This window comes from Muntiacus reevesi, chromosome 2 (assembly GCF_963930625.1).
Source record: "Muntiacus reevesi chromosome 2, mMunRee1.1, whole genome shotgun sequence".
NCBI lineage: Eukaryota > Metazoa > Chordata > Mammalia > Artiodactyla > Cervidae > Muntiacus > Muntiacus reevesi.
In genome coordinates this window covers 164,005,608-164,024,321 of record NC_089250.1, presented here as the reverse complement: position 1 = coordinate 164,024,321, position 18,714 = coordinate 164,005,608, and the positions used below count along the sequence as shown (strand labels likewise).

Genomic DNA, 18,714 nt, shown 5'->3' with positions numbered 1-18,714 from the left:
AAGTCCCCAGACTTGTCCTCTGATGCTACAGCTCCTGCTTTGCTGAGAGCACTGATTCTGCTCTTCACTTCTCTTCTCCGATCAGAAACTTCCAGGCCCTTCACCTCCTGCTTGTTCTTTCCTCCTGTCGCAGGCAGTTGCTGCCAGTCTAGTTGATGAACCAGTTTGCCTCTTGCCAGCCAAAGCCAAAAGGATGTGGAGACAAAGGGGGGCTTTTGACTCCAAATACTGAATTTATCTGCATAGAGTCAACTGGGATACACCTGAGGAGTAAGAATGCTGGGTGAGGAGCTGGGCCCCCAGCTCTGTGACTTTCAGAGCATCCCTGGTTACCTGTGAAATTGGTAGGGGAGAGGATTTGAACTGAAGATACCATTCCCAAGGCATCACTCAGCACTGGTGGGATGCCAGATAATCTGAGGTTATATGACTTCTATTTTCAGAGTCATGCATTCATTGCATTAACATATAAAAGCTTACATTTAGTTCTGTTCTGCTTAAGGATATTTTCAGATGTAGGGGTTGTGAGTTGGTTAGATAGTTCACTATTTTTAACCATTTTAACTTTGTTTCATTGCTGCTGTATTTATTCTTATGTATTTTCTATTCATGGCAAGTGATCCTGACCCTCCATATGGTGGTAATATAAATTTTCCTTGCAAAATGAATTCACTTAAGTGAAAAGAGAAGAGCTAATATAAAGGAAAGCATTAAGAAAACTCAACTGTGGGTACGTCACATGAAATGCAAGGCTGGATGAATCACAAACTGGAATCAAGACTGCTGGGAGAAATATCAACAACCTCAGATATGCAGATGACACCACTCTAATGGCAGAAAGCGAAGATGAACTAAAGAGTCTCTTTATGAGGGTGAAGAGGAGAGTGAAAAAGCTGGTTTGAGGCTCAACTCAAAAAACTAAGATCATGGCATCTGGTCCCATCACCTTATGGTGAATAGAAGAGGAAAAAAATGGAAACAGTGGCAGATTTTCTTTTTGGGATTCCAAAATCACTGCAGACTGTAACTGCAGCCAAGAAATTAAAAGACACTTGCTCTTGGAAGAAAAGCTATGACAAACCTAGACAGCATATTAAAAAACAGAGACATCACTTTCCCAAGATCTGTATAGTCAAAGCTGTGTTTTTTCTAGTAGTTATGTGCAGATGTGGTGAGAGTTGAACCATAAAGGCCGAGCACCAAGGAATTGATGCTTTTGAATTGTGGTGTTGAAGAAGACTCTTGTGAGTCCCTTGGACTGCAAGGAGACCAAACCAATCTATGTGAAAGGAAATCAATCATCAATATTCATTGGAAGGACTGATGCTGAAGTTGAAACTCCAATACTTTGGCTACCTGATGTAAAGAGCCGACTCACCGGAAGAGACCCCGATGCTGGGAAAGATTGAGGGCAAAAGGAGAAGGGGGTGGCAGAGGATAGGATGATTAGGTACATCACTGAGATGGATATGAATTTGAGCAAACTGCAGGAGACAGTGGAGGACAGAGAAGTCTGTTGTGCTGCAGTCCACGGGGTTGTAAAGAGTCGGACATGGCTTAGTGACTACAACAACCACCGAGGGAAGTAGGTGCGCATGATGGGGACCATGGGCTGAAGCTTGGCAAACAGGGACCATCCAGGACTTCCTCACGGCTCTAAGTACACTTGGGTGAAGACTCATGGAGCAGGAATGTCATTTGCCCACCCTGGGCCCCAGCATCAGGCCCACCTGAGCAGACGACGCCAGCATCCTCGTGGTGGCCACAGTTGTGGGAGAACCAGCCGCCGTGCAGACACTGCCACAGCCTGGCTTCAGTCCCCACACATTTCACGTCGTCCAGGGCGATGGGGCCCAGGCCTCGGCCGAATCTTGCCCTCCCGGGGGCTGACACTGCTCCGCCACAGCTCAGCTGCCGGCACACCACCTCGGCGTCCTGCAGGTCCCAGCCGTCGTCACACACGGTCCCCCAGCTGCCGTTGAAGTGCAGCTCCACGCGGCCCTCGCAGGGCTGGCTTCCATTGGCCAGCCTGAGCACCACATCTAGGAAACAGACACGCTCAGGTCACTGCTCTGCCTTCGAGGAAGTTCTGTGTATCTCCTCTGAGCTGACAAGCTTCCCAGGGCTCCCTTCTCATTCTGGGAAGGGACTGAGGTGGGCTAAAGAGCCTACAAAGGTACTTTGGGTTTCATCGTTCAGGTCAACGTGATTTGGGGTGTTGTATGCTTTATCAGGGCTTCCCATGTGATTCAGTGGTGAGGAAATCCACCTGTGATGCAGGAGACACAGGTTGGATCCCTGGGTTGGGAAGATCTCCTGGAGGAGGAAATGGCAACCCACTCCAGTATTCTTGACAGAAATTCTATGGGCAAAGGAGCTTGGTGGGCTACAGTCTATGAGTTTGCAAAAGAGTTGGACACAACTTAATGACATAACAAAACAACAACAACATCTTTTCTAAAACTCTTCCCCAGACAGGACTGCCTGCTCACAGAGACCAAAGGAGGTCCCCAAGCTCCCTGTGTGATGTGGGAAGCACCAAGCTTGGGGACCCTGGCTGTCGTTGCCCTAATCAGGACCCACATTGTCTAGGCAGGCATTCTGAGTGCCAAGACTTGGGGACAGCATCAGCCATGCACTCTCTCACCCGAGGTCACATGCTCTATCGTCAGAAGATATATGTGGATGTGTGGTTTCATGGCAGTGCTGGGTGTTCAACCACTTTCTCTAGCCAGATCTGGAGGGTAAACTAAGGTGCTCGGGACCCCTTCCCCCAGTCACAGAGTTGGTTACCCGCCCTCCCTGTCATTACCAAGCAGGGCCAGGGGCTAAGATGATCCAAGAACCTACCAGTGTTGTTCTCGTCTTGCAGGAGAGCCTCGTAGGATGCAGAAAAGCCAACATTGGTGACAATGGCGTCGCTTTGGAAGACCACGGTCAGACGATTTGCTGAGGAGGTAAATACTGGGGTTGTGCCAGAACAGAACCTCCCCAGCGAAAAAGATTTGCTTTGTGGGCCATCAAAGATTTCAATGAAGTCATATGGACAGCTGTAGAAGTTTTCCAATCTGTGAAATCATGACAGAGTTCAGATCTAGCCACTGACTTTCTCCTAGGAGGCACTGCCAAGATTGTTCTGGGAAGGGCTCTAGAAAAGCTGCCTGAAACCTACATCTCTTCAAACAGGATGAAGGAAGCCATAATCCCATTGGTGCAGGCAGTGCATATCTTCCCAACTCTAAAAATCTTCTAATTTTTTGAAGTTTTCATTCAATTGTTTTTTCTGAATATGCACTATAAGCATAAGAAATACAATTTAAGTGGTATTGGTGGGCACATGGTTAAATGTAACTTTTCTTCCAGCTCTGACTAGTCCCCTTCCCACAAGCAGCTACAATGAACAGTTTCTATTTGTTTCCTTCCAGAGATGGTTTATGCATAGTATCAGTCCCTGTACTACTGGCTACGATCTTACAGATCATTCCATAGCAATACACCCTATGTGTGAGACAGCAATCAAGATTGCTGGGAGAAATATCAATAACCTGAGACATGCAGATGACATCACCTTTATGGCAGAAAGTGAAGAGGAACTAAAGAGCCTCTTGATGAAAGTGAAAGAGGAGAGTGAAAAGGCTGGCTTAAAATCCAGTCCCATCATTTCATGTCAAATAGATGGGGAAACAATGGAAACAGTGACAGATTTTTTCTTGGGCTCCAAAATCACTGTAGATGGTGACTGCAGCCATGAAATTAAAAGACACTTGCTCCTTGGAAGAAAAGCTATGACAAACCTAGATAGCATATTAAAAGGCAGAGACATTACTTTGCCAACAAAGGTTTGTCTAGTCAAAGCTATGGTTTTTCCACTAGTCATGAATAGATGTGAGAGTTGGACCATAAAGAAAGCTGAGCATTAAAGAACTGATGCTTTTGAACTGTGGTGTTGGAGAAGATTCTTGAGAGTCCCTTGGACTGCAAGGAGATCAAATCAGTCACTCCTAAAGGAAATCAACCCTGAATATACATTGGAAGGACTGATGATGAAGCTGAAGCTCCAGTACTTTGGCCACCTGATGTGAAGAACTGACTCATTGGAAAAGACCCTGATGCTGGGAAAGATTGAAGGAAGGAAGAGAAGGGGACGACAGAGGATGAGATGGTTGGATGGTATCATCGACTCGATGGACATGAATCTGAGCAAGCTCCGGGAGTTGGTGATGGACAGGGAGACCTGGCGTGCTGCAGTCCATGGGGTCACAAAGAGTCGGACACGACTGAGCTGAATTGTGTGACAGCAATAGATAGATGTACCAAAATCTATTTAACTGACCCCCTGGTGGGCAATAAGACTGCTTCCAACTTAGCACTACTGTAAGAATGCAGCCAGTATTTTTTCTCAGTGCACATGAGATTTTATCTGTGGACCAACTTCCTGGAACTGGAATTGCTGGGTTAAAAGATCTATGTGTTTAAATTTTGATCTGGGGACTTCCTTGGTGGTCTAGCAGTTAAGAATCCAGCTGCCAATGCAGGGGACCCGAGTTTGATCCCTGGTCTGGGAAGACCTCACAAACCGAGGGGCAACTTAACCCGTGCACCATAACTCCTCGAACCTGTGTGCCCTAGAGCCTGTGCTCCACAACAAGAGAGGCCACCACTGGGAGAAGCCCACACGTTGCAACGAAGAGTAGCCCCTACTCGCTGCAACTGGAGGAAAGTCCACACAGCAGCGAAGATCCAGCACTGCCAAAATGAATAAATAAATAAAATTTAAAAAAAATTTTTTGATCAGTATTACTGGATGGGTCTCCAAGGCCTTCCTTACTGTTGAGAACTAAATACGAAAGCTGGATTTTTTGGCGAGGGTTGGGTGGGGGTAGTGGTGGTAGCAGGCAGTACAATCAAGTAAAGAGGAGAGTAAAAGCAGGAGCTATTTACTCACTTTATCACTTCGAATGTAAGTTTGACACGCGCCCTGCTATCCACTTGTATGTCCCAGGCACACACCACATTTGTGGGGTATTTTTTAGGATACCAGGGGCTGGAGAAAGAGCCCGAGTTACTTGTCAGCAAACCACCACAATGGATATTTTCATCTGCAAGAAAGAGTGAAGAAACCCCATGAGAAGGAGGCACCGACTTTTGCTGATGTCTTTAGAGGAACCAAGAGGGGATGGGAACAGAATAAGGAGAACTGGTTCTAGAGCTGCTTTTGCTTGTAACTATTAAAAAAAAATAGCTTTGGAGGCTCTTGGAGTTTCCCAAGTTGCTCTTTGTTAGATAAGATCATTACCTGTGTCCTCTCAAGCTTACAGTGTGTGTGTGTTTTCTTTGCCACATGTACCATACGTGGGATCTTAACTCCCCGACCAGGTATTGAACCCTGATTGGAACCGTGGAGTCTTAACCACCGGACCGCCAGGGACGTCCCAAGTTTATAGTGTTTTTGTGAGGAGAAATGATCAGGACATAAGGTTGAGAGGGCTTTACGAACCCACATGCGCTGACAGGTCTGAGCGTGTGTTTTAATGAAAACGGAGCAAAGATGATCCAAGCCAAGGGCTCCCTGCTCAGTGCAACGTGCCTCTGTCCTCACAGAACAGCTGTGTTAGGAGACCCTTTGTTGCATTATGTCCAAACCCTAGCTGACATCAAGACTGCGGTTACTAAAAGCATCCACTTTGTGGCTGAAATACTGGATTTGAAGTGGCTTTTCTAAAGGGTTCTCTCTGTTGGAGCTTCTTATATGTAAAAGGAAGCTACAGCATTCATCCAGTTGCTTCAAGTGCTGCAACTGAAAACAAAGCGCACGTAAAATCACGAGAAGCCTTTAATACAGCTGAAGTACCTGTAGCGGAGCTGTCATCAGTCGAGCCTGTGAAAATACAGAGAAAAAAAAATGATACTGTAAGTAAAGACTTTTATTCAGAAAACTCCTTTAAAGTACTCAAAAATATCCACGTGCAGATTTGTGACAGCTCTGCGCGGTAGTGGACAGAGATGCGCCGATGCTACGAGAGGCTGGGTGCCTGGACAAGTCTGCAGACAGTGTAGCTCGATACGACTTGCCGAGGCCTGACCCTGGGTTTCTGTTTCCTTGCTCTGCACGTAACTATTGCATGATCACCACTGCAGGCAGTTACCAACCCCACCCCGACCGTGACTCCACCCCACTGCGTGCGGACACAGATTCAGGAAACCCCAGTGACCAGAGACTGCATTTCTGGTGGATCTGAATTCTCCTTCCCTTCTACCTCTTTCTCTCCTCACCCTCTGCTGCCCCCCTGGCCCCAAGCCCCACCATTTTGCCAATGCTAAAGGACTGCATAAGTGAAAGTGAAAGTGAAGTCGCTCAGTCATGTCCGACTCTTTGCGACCCCGTGGACTATAGCCTACCAGGCTCCTCTGTCCATGGAATTTTTCAGGCAAGAATACTGGAGTGGGTTGCCATTTCATTTTCCAGGAGATCTTCCTGACCCAGGGATTGAACGCGGGTCTTCTGCATTATAGGCAGACGCTTTACCGTCTGAACCACCAGGGAAAGACTAATGGACTGCATGGCTCTTGTTAATTAACAAGAAATAATTTAATCAGATGGTGTCCCAATTACAGGATTAAAAAGTAGCTAGGATTCACACATACCAGGGACCTGGCAATGGGTTAAAATGTTTGGAAGTTGGTCCTACTTTTGGGTTGCCATCAATATCTACTCCAAGACAGAAGAGAGAATAAGAGATGAATTGAGTAAGACAGTCACACAAAAGGAAATCAGGTTTTTTAAAATTAATTTAAAATTAAAATTTCTATTTCTTTTATTTGCTTTTTTTTTTTTTTAGCAAACATTCTGTTCTGGGCAGCTAGGAGTATAGCACTAAATCCCACTGCTAGGAAAGGCTGAAGGCAAAAGGAGAAGAGGGCAGCAGAGGATGAGATGGTGAGACAGCATCACTGACTCAGTGGACACGCTGTTGTTCAGTCGCTAGGTTGGGTTTGACTCTTCGACTCCATGGACTGCAGCATGCCAGGCTTCCCTGTCCTGGAGCTTGCTCAAACTCATGTCCATTGAGTCAGTGATGCCATCCAGTCATCTCATCCTCTGTTGTCCCCTTCTTCCCTTGCCTCCATTCTTTCCCAGCACCAGGTGGTGATATAACCCTCTATTTAACAATTGCAGCTTTCTTTAAAACATATGAGTGATCTATGATGACTATTTATTTTTTTGTCACACAGCAGGTGGGATCTTAGTTCCCTAACTAGGGATCGAACCTACACCCCTGGCACTGGAAGCATGGAGCCTTAACCACTGGACCCCAAGGGAAGTCCCTCACCACAGCTTTTAGGGTGGGATTTTGAGCATTTTCAGGCTTCCCTTGTGGCTCAGGTGGTAAAGAATCTGCCTGCAGTGCGGGAGACCTGGATTCGATCCCTGGGTTGGGAAGATGCCCTGGAGAAGGGAAAGGCTACCCACTCCAGTATTCTGGCCTGGAGAATTCCATGGACTGTATAGTCCAAGGGGTCACAAAGAGTCAGACACAACTGAGTGACTTTCACTTCACTTGAGCATTTTACAAACACAACGATTTAAGAGAAAGCAAACTACCTCTTCAGCAAATTGACCTAAAAAGACGGCTTGGAGCCCATGGCTCCAATTACTCCCAAGTCACCCCGCTCCCCAGAGGCTGCTGGGTGAGATGCCCCCAGCAAGGTGTGCCGTGTCCCCGGGGGCTCACCTGAGCAGACGACACCCGCGTCCTCGTGGTGCCCGCAGTTGTGGGAGAACCAGCCGCTGTGTGTGCACTGCCACACCCTGGCCTCACTCCCCGCGCACTGCACGTTGTCCAGGATGATGGGGCCGGTGCCTCCCCCGAAGTGGCTCTGCTTCGGGGCCGACAAGGCCTCGCCGCAGCCGAGCTGCCGGCACACGACCCTGGCGTCCGTCAGGTCCCAGCTGTCGTCGCACACGGTGCCCCAGGTGCCGTTGTAGGAGACCTCCACCCGACCCTCACATCTGTGACTGCCGTCCCCCAGCCTCAGGGACTCACCTGGGGACGGGAAAGCAGAGTCTCCTGAGCTGCGGGGCTGTGCCCCATCTCTCTGGAAACTTCTGCCCAGGAGAGGATCTCTGACATCCTCCTATGGGCACCTTTCTGCATATTCAGCTGCTGGACTCTAGGTAGGGAGACCCTATGTCCTGATATGCCAGGAATTGTTCAGCCGCTAAGTTGCCTCCAATTCTGTGACCTCATGGACTGCAGCATGCCAGGCTCCTCTACTATCTTGCAGAATTTGCTCAGATTCATGTCCACTGAGTTGGTGTTGCTATCTAACTATCTCATCCTCTGCCACCCCTTTCTCCTTTTGCCTTCAATCTTTCCCAGCATCAGGATCTTTTCCAATCAGTTGGCTCTTTGCATCAGGTGGCCAAAGTATTGGAGCTTCCACTTCTGCATCAGTCCTTCCAGTGAATATTCAGGACTGATCTCCTTTAGGATGGACTGGTTGGATTTCCTTGCTGTCCAAGGGACTTTCAAGCATCTTCTCCAGCACCACAATTCAAAAGCATCAACTCCTCTGTACTCAGCCTTCAACCAACTCTCACATCTGAACATGAATACTGGAAAAGCCATTGCTTTGTCTCTATGGATGGACCTTTGTTGGCAAAGTAATGTCTCTGCTTCTTAATAGGCTGTCTAGGTTTGTCATAGCTTCCTGGTTTATGACTGGGGTAGGTCAATTAGTGCCTGGTGAATCTGCCTGCAGTGTGGGAGACCTGGGTTGGATCCCTGGGTTGGGAAGATCCCTTGGGGAAGGAAATGGCAACCCACTCCAGTATTCTTGCCTGGAGAATCCCATTGACAGAGGAGCCTGGCGGGCTACAGTCCATGGGGTCACAAAGAGTCAGACACGACTGAGTGACTAACACTACTACTGCAATTATTTCGGAGTCCTTTTTATAGTCTCCAAAGTCCCCTGACTGAGGGATAAGTTGCACAGTCACCCTAAGTATTATCCACTGACAGCTCTGTAATGGTCTTCCTATCTTGTATGGGAAGTATTCTGGATGGTTTCTGCATTGAACTCATCTGTAATTTGGGATGGTTTTGTTCTAGAAGGATCTGCTCTACTGAGCTTCTGCTTCCTTTGGAGGAGGAGGAGACTGTTGTCATGGGCCCTCCCTCAACACAACGGCCATGGCAAGACGTGAGACCTGGCTCTCTATTTCTTTAAGGGGACGTCTTGGTGGAGGAAGATGACAGTGTGGGGCAGAGCAGGGGCAGGGGTGGGCTGGGGGCTGTCAGTGTCAGAGTGATGTCACTCAGATGTCAGTAATGTGGGCGGGACCCACAGGTCAGATTTACAAAAGCATCTCCTTTCTTAAAGGGAAAGGGTGCACATTAGACCTGACATCCCTCTGAAGTCCGCGTTAGGATACCCACCGCTTTCCCTTTCGTCCTGCCGGACGGCGCTGTACAGGGCGTAGAACCCCGTGTTGGTGATCCTGGCGTTGCTCCTGAACACCGCGGTCAGGATGTTTGAAGAAGAGTGGAATGTGAGCTCAGTTCCAGCACAGAATCTGCCCAAGGAGAGCGAGGCAACCTGCTGTCCATCAAACACCTCGATGAAGTCGTAAGGGCACCCATAGACGTCCTCTAATCTGAGGAGGTGAAGGCAGAGTTAAGCTCCCCAAGGCAATCTGCCGCAATGTTATACATAAATAAAGTCAAATATTGCTTCACACCCAGCCAGGAACTGCAGTCACCCTTGCATCTCCTTCCAGCCACACATCTCCCTCATGGACTTGACCCCTCTGATGCTGCCTGGGTCTACTCTTTTGTCCCGCTCCCTGTTGAGACTTGTCCAGTTCAGTCAGCCTCTTGTCTGTCCTCGTCTATTTCAGCTCCCCCCATCAAGGGGATGAACTGATGAATGAATAAACTGAGGCTATTTAATATGCAAAAGAAAAGTTTTAGTAGGGACAGGATAGAAATTCTCAGAGGGAAGAGGAAGATGATCTGTTGTGTATAGCACCAGGCAGAAGAATAAAGGTCAGAAAGGTAATGACGATGAATAGACTGGGGTTCAGCCAGAGGAAGAGGCTGTGTCCTCATGTGGGGTCCTCATGTGTGGGTCACCCCAGCTGAGGCTCCCTCCATGATGGCGTCAGGGATGCTCATGGGGTCTTCTCCGAGTGCACGGGAAGTTGAGCTCAGTGATTAAAACTCCTTAAGTGATACTGGAGCCTATTATACAGAGTGAAGTAAGTCAGAAAGAAAAACACAAATACAGTATATTAACGCATATATATGGAATTTAGAAAGATGATAACAACAATTGGACTATAAAGAAAGCTGAGCACTGAAGAATTGATGCTTTTGAACTGTGGTGTTGGAGAAAACTGTTGAGAGTCCCTTGGACAGCAAGGAGATCCAACCAGTCCATCCTAAAGGAAATCAGTCCTGAATGTTCATTGGAAGGACTGATGCTGAAGCTGAAACTCCAATACTTTGGCCACCTGATGTGAAGAACTGACTCATTGGAAAAGACCCTGATGCTGGGAAAGATTAAAGGTGGGAGGAGAAGGGGATGACAGAGGATGAGATGGTTCGATGGCATCACCAACTCAGTGGACATGAGTATGATTAAACTCCAGGAGTTGGTGATGGACAGGGAGGCCTGGCATGCTGCAGTCCATGGGGTCAAAAAGAGTCGGACACGACTGAGTGACTGAACTGAACTGAATGGTGACCTTTTGTGAGACAGCAAAAGAGACACAGATATAAAGAACAGACTTTTGAACTCTGTGGGAGAAGGTGACGGTGGGATGATTTGAGAGAATAGCACTGAAACATGTATATTATCATATGTGAAATAGATTACCAGTCCAAGTTCGATGCATAAAACAGGGCACTCAAAGCTGGTGCACTGGGACAACCCAGAAGGATGGGATGGGGAAGGAGGTGGGAGGCGGTTCGGGATGGGGGACCCACGTACACCTGAGGCTGATTCATGTCAATGCACGGCAAAAACCACCACAATATTGTAAAGTAATTAGCCTCCAATTAAAATAAATAAATTAATTTAAAAAATAAATAAAATGCAATCTGAAAAAAATAAATTTTTTTAAAAACTCCTTAAGCTCAGATGACCAGACCAATTTTCACCTAATATGTGAAAGGATTTGTTAGATGTTGCTGTAGGCAGAAGGTTTGTGTCCCCTCAGAATTGATCTGTTGAAACTTAACCCTCAATAGTAATAGTCTTAGGAGGTGGGGCCTTTGAGAAGTGACTAGGTTGTTAGGGCAGAGCCCTCAAGACAGGATTAGTGCCCTTAGAAAGAGGCTGAGAAAGCTCCTGGTCCCCTCACTCATGTGAGGTCATAGTGAAAAACAGCCATCTGTGAGCCTGGGAGCAAGTCCTCACTAGACACTGAAGCAGCTGGTATACGTATCTTGGAGTTGCCAGCCTGCAGAACTGTCAGAAATAAACTTCCATTGTTATTAAGACACCAAGTCTATTATATTTTTGTTCTTCACGTCATGTCATCTAGCTACTCAATGGTGTCCAATTTATGCAACTTCATGGTCTGCCAGGCTCCTCTGTCCGTGGAATTCTCCAGGCAAGAATACTGGAGTGGGTAGACTTTCCCTTCTCCAGGGGATCTTCCCAATCTAGGAATTGAACTCGGGTCTCCCACATTGCAGGTAGATTCTTTACCATCTGAGCACCAGGGAAGCCCAAAAGATAGTCAGGTCCCACAGAGATTTGAACTTGGATCACTGGATTCAAAGTCCAGAGTGCTAACCATTACACCATGGGGCCACTACAGGAAATAAACTTCTGCTGTTTATTAAGATGCCTAGTTTACTAAATTTTTGTTATAGCAGCTAATGACTCAGGCACCTGGAAAGGCAACCTCCTGGGGAAAGCACGGATTCAAATCCAATCCGGCCCTTGAAGCAGAAAAAGACACAGTTGCTTACTTCAGGCTGGGGATCGTCAGCTCTACACGGAACTTCTCGGCCAGGTGGATCACCCAGACACACTCCACGTCAGTGGGGTAGTTGGTTGGGTACCGGGGACTGGAGAAGGATCCGGACAGACTTGAAATGATGCCCCCACAGGAGCTACTTCCTCCTGTGAAAACGGGATGAAGAGACCCGTGGCTGGAGTGTTCAGACATGTACCGTACCTTTTCCCAGGTATAGACTCCAGAGTCCCACCAAACTCAAGAGTCAATCACAAAATGGGAGGGGATCATGCTAGTGTAGACATAGCCATGGCTTGGGTGGAGTGTGGTCATACACCCAAGGAGGGGGTGAGGGTGGCAGAAAGATGTGTGATGGGTAGGAAGGACCCTAAGATTGTAGGTGAGGCTGGAAATGGATTGGATATATGGCCGCTGTGGAGTGTCAAGGACACGTCATTGATCCTGTCCCAGCTTCCTGTCAAGCAAATCAGCTCAACTGAGATGCAGACAATCCACCCATTTGGGAGGGCTCCATCCCTCACTTCCTTTCCCTCGTGCAGCCAGGACATAGGATGTATATTCTACTCTTATGAATTATCACCACAATTCTAAATCATAAAAGTAGAAGACATGGTTGTATGGCATCACTGACTCAATGAACATGAGTTTGAGCAAACTCCAGGAGACAGTGAAAAAACAGGGAAGCCTGGCATGCTGCAGTCCATTGGATCGAAAAGAGTCAGACACGACTTAGCGACTCAACAACAACAAATCATCATTCTATCCTTTATGGGTTATACTTTCAGTGCAAGAAGAGTTACCTGGTGGGACAGGCGCTTGGGGAACAGCAGCTGCAAAAATTAAAACCAAAGAAAATCAGGAAAGAGCTTCGTTCGATGACATCACCTTCTACTTAAGTGCAAATGAATGAAGCTGCTACTAGTCTTAATACATGGTATGGACACACTCATTCCTCTTTGCTCCCCAACCTGAGATGTAGCTTCTCCTCTTCTTTTGGTGATTTACCATGAAATCACAGACAACGCAATCATGTGATTTGTTTTCTCTTCTGCGCTGGGTCTACCAACTCAAGGGCTGTCCTGAGAGTGACCAGTCATGGGGCATCACCCACAGTCAGAGCACCAGGCTTGTGAGCATGCCACTGTCCCTGCAGATATTTATCAGGTGCCAAAATGCCGAGGGACCAAACCTGGGAAGCTGAGAGCCATGGTGAGGAAAGGCAGGTTGGACAAGGAGTCCAAGTAAGTAAGACGGGCCCCTTCCCACGGGCCCACCTCTGCAACCCACCCCAGAAGGGCGGCTTACAAGGGATGGTGACTTGCACCTGGGATGCCCTCAGGACCTGGACTGGAGGTAAAGAGGCCTCCACCAAGTGTCCTTCCACGTGTGTCGTAGCGGTGCCAGCCCAGGATTGGGGCAGCTGCTGGCCACCTTGCCTGGCCCCCAAACACTATGAGGTGTACCCCTGACCTTCCTCAACCCAGGCTCTCTTGGAGGGCAGAGGGTGCCCGCAGTCACTGGGTAAGGCTGGGAGGAGGCTGGATGGGGCCCAGGGTGCCAGTGATCAGGGAAGCCGGCAGGTAAGAACTTGTTCTGCAGAGGCTGCTGGGTGCCAGATGCTCTGATACAGCTGGAATCTCCAGTGTGGGGGGGTGCGGATCACAAGGACTTTGAGTAGGTTACCTGAAGAACGTGTACCTTCCTCTATGCCTGTTATGCTGGCTAAGCCAGGAGGCTCCCAGAGGAGCCCCAGCTGTTTTTGCTTCTTGTCCCCAATCTGCTCTTGACCCGCTGGGAGAATTCGACATTCAGTGCATCTTTGTTTACCTGCACACTTTCATTCTCTAACTCATATTCTTGAGAGGTAGACCTTCCCACCTCCTCCCCTCCAGATCAACCCTCTGCTTGGCCACTGCAATGGACCATCTCTTTCAGTCCCTCCTGCCCCTCCCTGATCCGTTCTCCAGAGAGGAGAGTGTCAGATGCTTTTTCATTTGGGCAACGTGACTCAGCTTCTCGTCCAAGCCGCTGGCTCTCAGCCTTGGCCACACACTGGAATTACACAGGAAGTTTTAAATATCGTTGATGACTGGGTGTGACCCAGAGGTTCTGATGTGACTGGTCTGGCATGCAGCTTGAGTATCATAAAATTTTAAAGCTCCCTGGGTGATTCCAGTGTCTAGGTCACTGTCCACCTGTGTCTGGATGCTGAAAGAGGTTGTGCATGTTACTTGCTCAGTTGTGTCTGATTCTTTGCGACCTCAAGGACTGTAGCCCCCCAGGCTCCTCTCTCCATGGAATTCTCCAGGCAAGAATACTGGAGTAGGTTGCCATTCCCTTCTCCAGGGGATCTTCCAGATCCAGGGATCGAACCTGGATCTCCCTGAAAGAGGTTAGATTTCTTATCTACTTTGCAGAGATATTGGAAATGCAGGGTTAGACATACCTGGGGGTGCAGGAGTCACGTCTGGAGCCCAGTACCCTGCATCTGCATGCATTAAAAAAAGATAGTTAAATTATATCAGGACAACTGGTGGTTTTCCAGTGTGGGCAGGTCCTAAGCAGGCAGGCTTCCTGATACACAAGCAAGAAAGGGCATGTTTAGTAAACAGCTCCAGACCTGAGAGGAGCTGCAGAAGACACGACCTGACAATTATGTGGCCCTGGATGTGTGTTCCCAAGAGAGCCCAGCTCTTGGCATTCTCTGTTAGCCTGGCTGAAGGGACACCTTCTGCCAGGGCACCAGCCCTGCCCTGTGCACACCTTCCACCATCCCATAACTGCTGAAAGATCGGAAAAAGCCTGCCCCTGGAGGAGAGGGAGAGGTATCTGAGCAGACGACGCCAGCATCCTCATGATGACCACAGCTGTGGTTGACCAGCCGGAACTGGGGCACTGGCCAAGGCAGCTCTCGTTCCCCGAACACTGGAAGCTGTCCAGGAGGGTGTCTCCAGAGCCCGGGCCCAAGTGGGCCTTTCCCAGGGCAGCGATGGCCCAACCACACCCCAGCTGCCAGCACATGACCCCGGCTTCTTTCAGGTCCCGTAGGTCATCACACACGGTGCCCCAGGCTCCCTGGTGCAGGATTTCCACGCATCCAGAGCACCGCCCAGAACCGCCCACCAGCCGCAGCTCTGGCTCATCTTCTAAACCTTTGAGTTTAGGTAGTTTTAAATAGGAAGGATTTCTAGCTTCTATATTTGTAGCTAAGTCAAATAAATGCAAGAATGAAGCCTTATTAAGGCTGTCTTGAGTCTGTAATACATGAGACAGAGGTGGGTTTAGATTCCAGCTCTCCTGCTCCCTCGTTGTGTGTCCCTTTGATAAATTATCTCCCTGGGCCTCAGTTTCCTCATCTGTAAAATGGGGTGCCAAGTCAACAAGAGCATGCACATGAAGCACAGCCCTCAGCCCCGATACACCTTGGGTCCTGCAGATCTTGCCACGTGGTTGTCTGGGTCACAAAGTTGGGATCCTGGGGCGATGGGTTCCCGGCTGCTTCTCTGGGCATGTCCTGGACAAGTGTTTGGATAAGTGTAGATTTAATCCCCTGAAGGCACCTGGCCACAAGGCTGTCTATGACTCCATAAAGCCCAAAGGGACCTGCTGTTTTTGGGCTGACAGGCTACAGCCAGCTGGAATCACCTGCAGTCCCCTGGAGACACCTGGGGACATTCTTCCCTTACTGTGCTCACAGGCTCTGCCTTCTCTCAGTTTCTTGGACATGTCCAACTCTTTCCTCCCTGAGAGCCCGTGCATGCTCTTCTCTCCGCCTGGAATGCCCCTGTACATCACTCCTCACATATGGCCTCCTTAGCAAGGCCGACCATCCCCTTTCAGCCCACAGAAGCAGCTCCTCCGTCTCACGTGACTCTGTGTTCCCAACCTTGTCACCACCCTCACATCATCTTGTTTATCTGCTTGTTTGTTGTGTCTTGATCCTCCCCCACTCACCCATACTCGCCCTACTGTAAACTGCAGGGGGGAGGGCACTGTACTGTTGGCTGCGTCCCCAGAACTTCTGCCTGGGGCTGGCACATAGAAGGACCTTAGTGAATATTATTGGATGAATAAATGATGATCCTGAGTCAATGAATGGTCTGGACTTCAACTCCTGGACTTTACTTAGCCTCCCCAAGGCAAGATCGCACACATGCCTTTGGAAAGTCAAATATTTAAGGAATTCCCTCATTCAGAAACACCCTTCCCCCCACCAGCCTCAAAATACAAACTGGAAGTTTCTACCTGAATTCCTAGTGACCTGAGTTACTGTGGCCCCACAACTGTCAGGTAAGTATTTTTTTGGGTGCAAACTGGACCTGGCTCTGGAATGATGAGCCATAGGGTCTGTCCATTAAGGAGTCCCCAAGCCTCTTATGTGGTGAGTCTAGGGTTCAAAGGAGGCAAAGTGAGCCAGCTGGTGGAGGGAGGAGAATTCTTGAAAGTCTGACTTTTACTTTTCAGCACGCTGGACAGTACCAGGTCCCGGCGGAGGGCTGTGACGAGGCAGCCCTGGAGAGCTGCCTGCCCATTCACATACAGGTTGCACATGTGTTCAGTAGCTCAGTCGTGGCTGACTCTTTGCGACCCCATGGCCTGTAGCCCTCCAGGCTCCTCTGTCCATGAAATTTTCCAGGCAAGAATACTGGAGTGGGTTGCCATTTCCTCCTCCAGGGAATCTTCCTGACTCAGGGATAGAATCTGCATCTCCTGCATTGGCAGGTAGGTTCTTTACCACTAGCGCCACCTGGGAAGCCCATCACTGCTTTATTTCAACTGCCCACGAGGCCCTCTTAGTGGAAAAAGCTAGCAGTGATACAGCAGGGCCTTTCTGGCTAATTGTAGGGGAGCTTTTAAGACTGAAGCCATGCTTCTGCTAATAGGAGGATCCCTTAAATTAGAAAACTATTCTGTTTTTTTTTTTTTTTTCAAGGCCAAAAGCCTTCTTGAAGCTTCCTACCTGACTCTCTTCTGCCCTGGGGAATCGCATTAAACAGAGCATAAAAGCCAGTGTTGGTGATCATGGAATCACTTCGGAACACCACAGTCAGGATGTCAGAGGAGGAGAAAAACATCACAGCTGCTGAGGCACAGAACTTCCCCATGGAGAGTGAGGCGATCCTGGGGCCGTCGAAGATTTCGACTGAGTCGTACGGGCATCCAAGGATATCTTCCAGTCTAGGGGAATCACAGCAGAGGCTTAGCAGCTGGTTAGGCCTTCCTAGACGTTTTTTTTTTTTTTTCTTTTTTTTCCCAATTGCTTACTTAGGCTTATTTTTATTTATTTATTTTTTGGTTGGGCTATGTGACATGCTGGATCTCAGTTCCCCCGATCAGGGATCAAATCTGTGCCCCCTGCCATGGAAGCAGATTCTTAACCACTGGACCACAAGGGAAGTCCCAGGGCTTCCTAGATCTTAAAGCTTGAAAATTATGATGCACACAGAATTAACTATTTGGATTATACTTTGAATTGCATAGTAATACATAAAATATCAATTAACATTTTCAGATCCTTATTAGCAAAACTCCTTTTATCTCTTTCTGAAGAATGTGTGAGGTTTGTGGCCACAGCTCAGTAATAGAAACTCAGAAATCATACTGATTTTAGCCAATCACAGCTCACACGAAACCTCGGGAGATGCAAATGTACACTGCACATAAAATCTTAACAACAAAGTCACCCCAACTGATCAACATGTAACTGACACCAAAGCCCAATTTTCCTACCTCTGTATTTCACAACAGTCTTCATACCCAAATTCTTGGGGAGAAAAAGCTTGATTTTGAAATAAAAACAAGGTCAGCATGTGGAACAGTATTTGCACTTTGGTAATTATTCACAGGGATGTGTATGAGGGCTGATTGGTTGTTGTTGTTGTTTTTGGCCACGCCACATGGCATGTGGGATCTTATAGTTCCCCAGCCAGGGATCGAACCTGGGCCCCCTGCATTGGGAGCACAGAGTCTTAACCAAGTCCCCAGGGCTGATTTTGAAGAAGAAATGGATAACTGATAACATGATAGGTTTTAGAGGTGTGGGTTCAAGGTACTCACCTCATTGTGGGCTGTGTCTTTAGGGTTTCAATTGACAAAGATAATACTCTTCTAGAATATTCTTTGGGATAGGGTGTGTCTGACTCCATGGGCCGAGAACGATGCAGTGATGCTAACGGGGGATTTTCATAGCATATCACGTTACTGCTGTGTTTGTTGCGTGGTGTGTGTCATAGTCAACAAGAAGGGCTTTGTACAGACTCTCCTTACAGCACTGTATACTGGTGACGAGCTGGGCCTTTGACATCCAATGGACCTAGAAGGTTGGCCTTTGGTGAGTAACCTGAGTCTCAGCTCCTTAGTCTTTAACTGGGATGATAAGGACATCTTTATTAGGGCTATAGTGACACTGTAATGTGACAAAGCATACGGAACACAAAGTACAGAGCCTGAGCACACTAAAAGTGTCCGTTTTTATTTTATGAACTGATAAGAAGAGAATGGCAGTGACTTAGGAGAGCCTTTTTATGTCAGAGATGAAGCGATGACTACCATCTCACTTCATTTTAAGGTGACATATAGAGGATGCAGGGCTCAAGGCTGGAGTAGTCGCCTAATGCATGTGTAGGTAAAGCCTCTTACTGCTTGCTTAAAACTCAGATTAAAGAAAAAGAAAGTCTAAGAGGATGAATATTGGTACCCAGTGTATAATGAGGGCAAAGCTG

At 48.0% G+C, this 18,714-nt stretch overlaps 1 protein-coding gene across 1 annotated transcript in view; it reads right to left on the bottom strand.

Moving 5' to 3' along the window:
• LOC136157300 (deleted in malignant brain tumors 1 protein-like) overlaps positions 1–18,714 on the bottom strand; it is a 53,637-nt gene that overhangs the window by 5,937 nt on the left and 28,986 nt on the right. The window contains 7 exon segments of the mRNA XM_065919230.1: positions 1,731–2,042; positions 6,845–6,847; positions 7,734–8,066; positions 9,471–9,658; positions 11,985–12,138; positions 14,756–14,869; positions 14,872–15,144. Coding sequence (XP_065775302.1) covers positions 1,731–2,042; positions 6,845–6,847; positions 7,734–8,066; positions 9,471–9,658; positions 11,985–12,138; positions 14,756–14,869; positions 14,872–15,144 — 1,377 coding nt within the window.